The sequence below is a fragment of the Rutidosis leptorrhynchoides genome, chromosome 3 (assembly GCF_046630445.1).
Source record: "Rutidosis leptorrhynchoides isolate AG116_Rl617_1_P2 chromosome 3, CSIRO_AGI_Rlap_v1, whole genome shotgun sequence".
Classification (NCBI taxonomy): Eukaryota; Viridiplantae; Streptophyta; class Magnoliopsida; order Asterales; family Asteraceae; genus Rutidosis; species Rutidosis leptorrhynchoides.
This window is the reverse complement of record NC_092335.1, coordinates 50200278-50210843: the sequence shown is the minus strand read 5'-3', so window position 1 is coordinate 50210843 and position 10566 is coordinate 50200278. Positions and strand designations below refer to the sequence as shown.

Genomic DNA, 10566 nt, shown 5'->3' with positions numbered 1-10566 from the left:
GCAATTTCGCAGGAGCATTGTATCACACTACTCCATTATTTTACTATTTATACATCCAAAAACAAATGAAGACTAACTTTGACTTGAAAAGGTAAATTATCTACAACTTAACATATTTATTTAATAATGTCTAAATTGAATTCATTTTATATTTGGTTTTCGGTTAACCAAATTTGAAAATTTCAAAACCAAAAACCGAACTGTTAACCGAATTTGAATTCGGTTTTCGGTTTCGCTCGATCCGCAAAACATTTTATAAATTTGGTTTGAATTTTTTCGGTTTGGTTATGATTTGGTGTTCGGTTTAAACGGGTTCAACCAAACCGATGAACACCCCTAACCCTGTCTCTTATTTCTCTTGTGATAATGTCTTGATCTCGTCCTCTATTCCTTATACGTTGAGCACGATTCTCCATGTCCTTGGTTACGAATCTTTCTTCCCAACTACATAGCGCAAAACCATTGTATTCTAAAAATATTATGAAAAATGAGACAACATTCCATTGCACTTCGCATCTTGTTTACTTTCATAGTCCGTGCAACATGAATTAAAATATGAAGCCAACCTTGAAAAACCCCAAATGCCCTCTCTATGTCCTTTCAGGTACTAGCTTGAAATGTTGTGAACTTAATCCTTGGCTCCTCTATGAGACACGACATTCCTTTGATAAGTGTCGCCCAATCTGGATATTATACCGTCGGTAAGGTAATAACCTTTGGTGTATTGATGACCATTTACCTCAAATGGTGCGGATGGAGCTGTTCCGTTCTTTAGTTTATCAAAAATAGGGGACTGATTCAAAACTTCTATATCATTGTTAGAACCTGTCATCCCGAAAAAAAACATGTCAAAAATCCACAAGTCATAAGAAGTCACCGCTTCAAGCATAATTGTCGGTTTTTTATATTCAACCCTAGTGTATTGTCCTTTATAAACAACAGACAATTCTGCCACTCCCAATGCATGCAATCGATACTCCCGAGCATACCCTTGAACCCATATTTCTCCTCATGTTCACGATATAATCGTGCAACATCATGTGCAGTGCATTCTTGTAAAGTAGTAACGACTACCTACCGGTAGCATCAACACTTTCCATAAAAAAACTAAAATGCTTGGGAATTGAATTACTAGAAAAAGTAGTTATACCTTGCGTTATTTGACCGAATAAATTAATTCGCATAGGAAAACGCCTTTTAAATTTCTTGACCGGAAAAATTAGCGCGTTAGCAAATTAATCATTCCACAATGTTGCGCGACATTCTCACGCTCTCTCAGAACGTAACCTCGAACTCTACGAATACGAGACGCGGACTCGATTTCGGACTCTTCGTCCATTTCTTGAATAAGTTGAATAACACAAATATCCTCCGAATCGAAATCGGAACCAAGTATATACGATGTCATAATTGTATAAATATTTAGATTTTAATGTATAAAAAATTGATAGAAAATGATGTCTTAGTTGTGTAAAAATGAAATATGATTGAGACATTTATAATAAAATTTATAAGTTTGAAATTCAAAAAAAGGTGTAACGGCTAGAAAAAATTGAAGGATCAATCAAATCGCGACACGTCATCGCGACGTTTTTTTTACGTCAGTTCTAAAACTGACGCCCCTCGTCCGTCAGAACTGACGCCCCCTTAACGGCATCAGTTTTTGTCAGTTGGTGCCATGTCATTTGACGGATGGGAACTAACGCCTTAGGGGTGGTCTTATACATATAAAGTGTTTACTTTACTAAAGTGAGGTGTACTTATTAAGTACGACTTTTCGGCTGACTACGTAGTAATAGTGAGTTGTTTTTTGGACAACAGTTAGTTGGGGATCACCCTGGGACTTAACCACTCACATGATCATCTCCCGCAGTTGCTATATCCGCCCCCCAACTGCATGCCCATGAGGAAAACCGCGCCAATCCCATACGGGACATGGACGGTAAATCCCCCTCCCCCTTACCACCCTAACGCGATGTGGGAAATGTGCCATGGGTGATACTTCATGGTTGGGACAAAATTGTGTGGTTAATATGTAGGAAACGAGGGTCGAACTCCTGATCTCCTCTAAAAGAGGCATGTCACCAACCATTGGACCACATCACAACTTTTTTTTTCTTTTTCTTCCAGTAATAGTGAGTTGATTTGTAATGAGTATACAAAAGCATTTTGCAATGGCCCATGAAATTATACAAAAGCATTTCCATCCCATTATAACTTATATACTATTTTATACCTTATATACTGGTTTTTATTAAAATAACACATCAACATTAATTAAAAACAATTATTTTTAATTATCGTGTATTCTACGAGTCATGATCATGTAGTCACGTATGAATTAAACTTTATATGATATGGAAAACGATGTTAAATTAGTACAAATTGAGGAATAAGACTGGTACGATTGTCGTCGAAGGGTCGCCATTGGCCCGCCGTTGGAAGAAGGCGTTGGTAGCAGCCGTCATTCGGCCGTCTTCCTTCGGCCCTCTCTGATTCTTGCTTTGTTAAATCATAGTTGAAGGTGGAGCAATGTGTGCAACGGATATATTTATTATTTGTTTTAATAATCAAAATAATTAAAAAGTGGGTATATGTCGTTGTTTGACAAGTGTTATGAATACTAGGGAGTGTCTTGGGCTAGTCTTAGGAAGAAGTTGTTGTTGTGGCGCTGATGTGACATAGGTGTTGTTATAGTATGACATGTGTCATGGTTGTGAGCAGTCTAATGTTGTATGTTGTTTGATTTAGTACTTGACATCACAAGACGTAGTACTTGACATCACAAGACGGCACGTCTTTGAAGTCATATTATGTGGACCATGAAAATTGATCGAGTCATCTACACGTGAAAAAAGAAGATGCATCTATCATGAAAATTTGGTACTTGATATCACAAGATGGCATTTTTTTTTGATAACCGACGAACCCCTACAGTGGACCATGAAAATTGATCGAGTCATCTACAAGTGAAAAAAAAGAGACATCTATCATGAAAATTTGGTACTTGACATCACAAGATTGCATTGTCTTTAAAGACATGTTATGTGGACCATGAAAATTGATTGAGGCATCTACACATGGAAAAGATATCAGTAGAGCCTACACAACTAATAGGTGTTTATTTTAGGTTGGCCCAAGTCTAATCGTGGATCGGGTCCATTAAGGTTTTATATGAATATTGTACTCTATAAATAGTGATTATGATCATCAATAATATTTATGGGGTTCATATTATTCAACATGGTATCCGAGCGGTACGAACCTGGTTGAAACCGTCTCCCTCTATCCCTCTATGGTGGTCGATCACCACCTCAACTCTAATAATAATCTATGTATAATCCGCCGTCTCTCTGGCTGTCAACCATATTTCTTTCTATTTTCTTACAAACCCTACATATATCTTCACCACTCTCGGCTGTCACCACAGCCTTTCAGACATCATCATTCACTATTTTCTTTCTGTTCAGCCGCATCACCTATCACCGTCTCGAATTTATCTGCTCACTATATTTTCGTGTAGATTACTTGCTGGCAATTATTTGCTAAATAAATAAACATGTCACCGCTTTTATTCTTTGTTCAGCCTCAATATCTTTTCTTTTATCTTTTCATTTTATTTTAATCACACACGTCACTACCATATGTGAACTAAAATTGCAATACCATTCATCTCAATAATCTGGCCACCTAGCAATATATCCTTCTTTTTTAATGGTATTTAATGACAAATAATATTTATTTTATTGTTTTTTTTATTTCAATAATCGGCGTGGGGCTGAGCCGCCTAGCTTGACTAAGTTCCAAACCCCGAAAAAAAAGAGAATAGAGTCAAAATTCTTGTTTGCAGCATTGAAGAATACTGTTATCGTCGACAAAAGTAGCATATCAAAACGGTATTTGATCCTTAGGCGCAGCAAGCCACGACGTAAAAAAAAACGCTACGGAAAAGGAGAAACCGTCAAGAAATCTGCAACTCTATAAATGAATATCAGCTTATTTAATGCGACAAATAAGAAGAAAAAAAAAAGAAGTTACTTATGTTTATTTTATTTAACTGTAAGTGTTTTCTTCCAGTCCGAACTTTCGGGAGTTCGCTGCTCGGAATTCGGGGGAGTGTTAGATGGGTTATTTTAGGTTGGCCCAAGTCTAATTGTGAATTGGGTCCATTAGAGTTATGATCATCAATAATATTCATGCGGTTCATATTATTCAACAATAGGTTGTAGCTAATAATAACGTTGAAAGCGACAGACACCAACGCTAACATGTAAACAACTAAGCTAAACCAATAGAAATAGCCGTACTAAACGATAAATTTTAGCTTATACTCCATTCTTCTCAAATATAGGTGGTGTTTGTTTTTCTGACAGCAGACGTTATTATGTCTTATGTCTGCGGGCGAGCAGACATTTCTGTTGAAGACGGTTTGTTTTTGTGAAGACATAAGATAAAATAAGATCTGCTAATATCTTCAAATTCGCAGCTCTAGACTACTGCTTCCAAACTTATACAACAACAACAACAATGCCCAATCCCGCGCCTGCGAGGTATGGGGGAGGTAAGGTGTAGACAATCCTTCCTCTACCCTAAACTAGAAGAGAAGTCGTTTCTGTTACCACGAGTCGAGAGAATTCTCCACCCACGGTAAAGGAAATTCATCCCCCTCTCTACTCCAGGGTAGAGAGATTGCTTCCGTGAGGACCTCCGGCTAAAAAAAGACTTTTTTTTTTTTTTTTTTTAATTTAAAACTAGAAAATAGAAATTAAAAAATAAATTAAAACATACAAAGATAAATAAAAAATAGTAATAAAAATAATAATAATAATAATAATAATAAAATATAGGGGGGACGCCATGAAAATGGTAGAATCAGATTTTCATGGGGTTTAAAGCATGCCTAAGAATCAATTTAGGCTCTGAGCGGCAGTCAAGACGCCACTAAAACGACGCTTGTCGTTGCCTCAATAAATAGAGCCAAAAGACCTTGTGGACAGCAACTCGAGGGCATGCCGGGTGGAAGTTGTTGCGCAAGCAAAGAGCCAACCGCCCTTAGCAAACCAAAAACCACTCATGCACCTTTACGGTAGACACCCCCGAAACCACCCAACTAAAAGGAACCAACCAAGCTCTAGAGCAAGGGAAGTCGTCCTCAGCCATAATGGTCCCAAGATGCACCGAGCGATGCGAATCACTTGATCATACATACATGCATACATACGTACATACATACACGCATACCTAAACCTACATACACACCAGACATACCTACGTATATACATGAGACATACCTACGTACAAGCATGAAACATACCTACGTACATACATACATGCATAAAGCCACACATACAACCATACATACATAGCATAAACACCAAGTCCTACATAAACCTATTAGCAAAACATACATACAAGAGTGAATATACCACACCTGCAGACAAGTAAAAAACAAGCGTACATACATACCTACCTACAAATATACATACATAAAAAACAAACTCACATACAAAAACGTGTGTAACTGCATCACACCTTCATTACAAAACCTACATGCATGCATACATACATACAAACATAAAGAACCTACGTGCATACGTACAAACAACCAAGCAAGCATGCATACATCCAAAACCAAAGATACCAAAGACATACTCATTTAATAATATTAGTAACAGTACATAAAACTAATAAAAACGATAGTAATAGTAGTACAAATAATAGTAATAATAATAGTTCATATAAATATTAATAGTAATAAATATTTGTAATACAAATACTAATACACTAATAATTAATAATAGTGATACAAAAAATAATAATAATAACAATAACAATACTAATAATTGTAATAGTAAGAATAATAACAGTAATAGCAGTAATAGCAGTAATAACAGTAATAACAATAACAATAACAATAACAATAACAATAATAATAATAAAAGTAGCCCTACTCAACTATTCTTATTCTAGCCCTCCACGCATCCCTATCAGAAGTCATGTCCTCGGTCAACGAAAGCTCCCTCATGTCGAGTCTTAGTCTATCCATCCACCTACGAGTAGGTCTACCCCTTCTCCTTACACCATCTACCGTGAGTGCCTCAACTCTCCTAACCGGGGCAATACGTGGTCGTCTCATCACATGCCCAAACCAACGAAGTCGTTCTTCTCTTAGCTTGTCGATGATGCTACTGACTCCAAGTTTTTCCCTAAACACACCATTTGGGATCATATCTAGCATGGTTTTACCACACGTCCACCTAAGCATCCTCATTTCTGCCACCTCCATCCTTCTCTCTTGGGCCTTCGTCATTGGCCAACATTCTGATCCGTACAACATGGCAGGTCTGATTGCCACCTTGAGGAATTTTCCTTTCAATTTGAGTGGTATCTTCTTGTCGCACAAGACCCCTTTCGCTGCTCTCCACTTCAACCAACCTACCTTAATACGATGAGTCACGTCCTCATCTATCCTCCCTGATTTGTGGAGGACCGAGCCTAGATATCTAAACGACTCTTGTGGGTGCAAGATCTGGTCCTCAATGCTGATGTTCCCTCCAACATTAAGTTCATCATCAGTCTTACCGAATTCGCAACTAAGATATTCCGTCTTTTGTCTACTGATCCGTAGCCCATTTTGTTCTAAGGCTTCCCTCCATTGTTCCAGCCTTCTATTAAGCTCATCCTTTGTTTCCGATACAAGCACGATATCATCGGCAAAAATCAGACACCAAGGGATGTTCTCTTGTATTTCTCGATACAGCTCATCGAGGATCAAAGCAAAAAGGAAAGGACTAAGGGCCGATCCCTGGTGCAACCCTACTTCTATCGGGAAATACTCTGTGTTTCCCACAGGCGTCCGAACGCAGGCCTTCGCCCCATCGTACATATCCATAATAGCTCTAATATATCTACTTGGGATACCCCTAACGTTAAGGGTCTTCCAAATCAACTTTCGCGGTACGCAATCATAGGCCTTTTCCAAGTCTAAGAAGACCATCTCTAGACCCTTTTGTTTCTCCCTATACTTCTCCATAACGCTTCTTAAAATATGAATTGCCTCCATCGAAGAGCGCCCTGGCATGAAACCAAATTGGTTTTCGGAAACCGTAGTTTCGCGTCGGAGTCTAGTCTCAATCACTCTCTCCCAAAGCTTCATAGTATGGCTAAGTAATTTTATGCCTCTATAATTACCACAGATTTGGGCATCCCCTTTATTTTTGTAAATGGGGATAATCTCGCTGAGTCTCCATTCCGTAGGCATTTTATAACTTCTAAGCGTCTTATTGTAAAGACACGTCAACCACCTGACACCTTCCTCGCCTAGGCACCGCCACGCCTCTATTGGGATCTGGTCTGGTCCAACAGCTTTGTTTCTACCCATCTTTCGTAGTGCCGATCTTACTTCTTCCTGACTGATTCTCCTACAGAAATTGTTGTTCTGGAAATGTCCTATTCCCAAGTCCTGCGGGTCCTCTTGGCGCCCGGGTCCTTCACCCACGAAAAGAGATTGGAAATACCCTTCCCATCTTTTCCTAATTTCGTCTTCCTTTACTATGGTTTGACCGGCTTCATCCTTGATGAACTTGATGTTATCTATATCCCTCCTCATACGCTCCCTAGCTTTAGCAATCCTGTAAATATCATTTGCTCCTTCTTTGGAGTCTAGTTTCCTATACAAAACTTCATACGCTTTATCTTTTGCACGGGCAACGGCCTTCTTAGCTTCTCTTTTAGCTTCTTTATACCTTTCTTCGGCCCTAGTTCTGTCATCACGTGTCCCGTCCCGACATGTAACGAGCTCCCTAAACCTCAGTTGCTTAAGTGCGACTTTGGTTTGAACCTCATCACTAATCCACCATGATTCTCTACAAGACTTGTGTCCTCTCGATGTCCCTACTGCCACACCTAAGGTTTCCTTGGCGACATCTCTAATAGTTGATGCGAAACTATTCCACATCTGATCTGCATCCCCATGAGTAACAGTATCCATTACTGCCTCTACTCTTTCCAAAACAGATGCTTTGAAAGTTTCGGCTTTCTCTTCATTCAGATTCTTCCAAAGGATCCTAGGTTGGGCGGGTCTCCCTCTCCTAGTAACCCGTCTCTGCGGAACCAAGTCCATGACCAAAAGTCTGTGTTGAGTGGAACAGGTCCAGGTAGTCAGGGCTTTACAGTCTCTGCAGGTCCTAAGGTCCCCTTTGCGAAGCAGCAAATAATCAATCTGGGTACTATGACCTCCACTGTGGAAGGTTGCTAGCTGAGCTTCCGTCTTCCTAAAGAAAGAGTTTGCAACAACCAAATCGTGGGCAACAGTGAATTCGAGAATGGAGCGTCCTTCTTCATTTCGAACTCCGTACCCAAAGCCCCCATGGACACCCGCATATCCGTCTGAAATCGTTCCTATATGTCCATTAAGGTCTCCCCCAATAAGTAATCGATGATCAGCGGGGCAACTCCTCACAACTTCATCTAACGATTCCCAAAAGCGACTTTTTTCTTCTTCGCCTAAACCAGCTTGAGGTGCGTAAGCGCAAATAACCATGTAAGACTCCTCCTGGATAACTAACCTAACCGACATAATCCTATCGCTACACCTACCCACACCCACAATATTATCCTTATGACGGGGCCCTATAAAGATCCCTACCCCGTTTCTAGCTACTCTGGAACCCGAAAACCACAACTTGTAGTCACCAACGTCAACCGCCTCTTCACCCTTCCATCTGGTCTCTTGAACACACAATATGTCCACTTTACTCTTAAGTAACGTCTCTACAAGTTCACGGGATTTGCTCGTCAAACTTCCTACATTCCAACTACCTACTCTAATCCTAACAGGAAAATCTCTAACCCTTCTAGACCTAGCCGCCCCTAAGCTCGAAGGACATGACCTCACGTGACCATCACTACGACTAGAGTCTATCTTACCCTATATAATAAACAAAAGGGAAAAGGCAGAAGTGGCAATATAATATAAAAATAAAAATATAATATAATAATAACAATAACAATAACAATAATAATAATAATAATAATAATAATAATAATAATAATAATAATAATAATAATAATAGAGTATTAATAATACTAATAATCACTAGTATAATAGTATAATAATAATAGTCAAGGATATAATTAATAAACACAACTTTGAAACTTCAAGGATATGAATACGCAAATACAGTGAAAAAGTAAAGCAGAAATATCACAGAGTATGGACTTAAGGAAAAGGGATCAGAGAACCAAACACAGCCTTGTAAAGACAAGGAGTTTCCGGCAGGAGAGATTTCCGGCAGCAGTGATTTCCGGCAGCTCCAAGGCAGCATACGGCGAAAATGGCGAGGTTTCTCGTTTACTACAAACCCTCGCTAGTAGATCCGTTATGTTACCTTCAGATCTGAGAATTTTGTGCCCTAATTGAAAAGGTATTGACAAGTAATTGATCGGATCCAAATTGATAAGTGGTGAAATTGTGGGTGCGTAGATCAGACGTTAATTCGATTGTTGATGGAAAATACGATGAAAGGGAAACGGCGATTGAAGCGTTAAGAGGTTATCAATAACCGCAATAAAAACTAATTTGTAGATAGCAAAACAAACGGAAAGAACAGTAAAATATAAGATTACCTTTTAGCAGGAAAATTTCAGATGCAACTAAACTATTAAACCCCTAATAATCATGCAGTCAAATTCGAAGAACACTAATGCAATACACCACAAAAATAATAAACTAAATATTTACCAAATAGCTTATAAGACATTTTATTTACTCCAGTAACCTTCATCTATTTCTCTTTCTCTTTCATTCAATTCTTTCACCAGCAACCAACCAACCCACCTCCACCTGAGCGACAACAGCCTTACGGCTGCACCCCTTCCGGCGACTGCGACGCCCTCTCCGGCGGCACCACCTCCGGTCGCAACACTCCCGATCTAAACCCACTAGGTAAACCCGCAATCTGTAAAATCATAAAACCCATTTGTAAAATCATTTTGTAAAACCACCACTAAAAACCCAAATTGTAAAACCCACCAATTTGTAAAGACAACATCCTTCTGGGTTAGTAAATGGATTAGCTTTAGATTTGTAAATTGTAAATTGTAAATTGGTAGCTAGGATTTGTAAATTGTAAAGATTAGCTCGCATGACTTTGTTTGTAAACGATTCAGATTTGATAATTTATGATTCAAATCAGATTTGTATATTGTAAATGGGTTGGCTAGGATTTGTAAATGAGAAAGAAGAAAGAGTAAAGAAGTAGGTCTGTTGAACATATGAATTTTTTTTTTTTTTTTTTTTTTGGCGAAAAGATAATATATTAAATAAACCTTCGGATGAAGAAAAAACATAATACAATGAGAGAGGCTTGATAGCCCAAAATGAAAGACCTAAATTGAAAGAAACATCGAAAAAATTCCTGAAAGAAGCCACAAGGCCCAACATGACTAGACATAGAAGCCCACACGCTTTTGGACAGACTTGGAACAGGGCTGAGCACTTAAAATGAAGCCCATCTATTATGGAGCCCAACTTGCAGAGTCACCAGCTGACAAGAGGCCCACCAC

At 38.8% G+C, this 10566-nt stretch overlaps 1 protein-coding gene across 1 annotated transcript; it reads right to left on the bottom strand.

Annotated features, from left to right (window-relative positions):
• Nucleotides 1-314: 314 nt before the first annotated feature.
• Nucleotides 315-10444, bottom strand: LOC139899967 (uncharacterized). Its single transcript, XM_071882787.1, has 7 exons — nt 10356-10444; nt 9839-9959; nt 7305-8929; nt 6458-6908; nt 945-1074; nt 697-825; nt 315-469 (listed from the first exon to the last, which is right to left on the bottom strand). Exons 1-7 carry the CDS (start codon nt 10442-10444, stop codon nt 315-317), a joined length of 2700 nt encoding a protein of 899 aa, XP_071738888.1.
• Between the last annotated feature and the right edge of the window lie 122 nt (nt 10445-10566).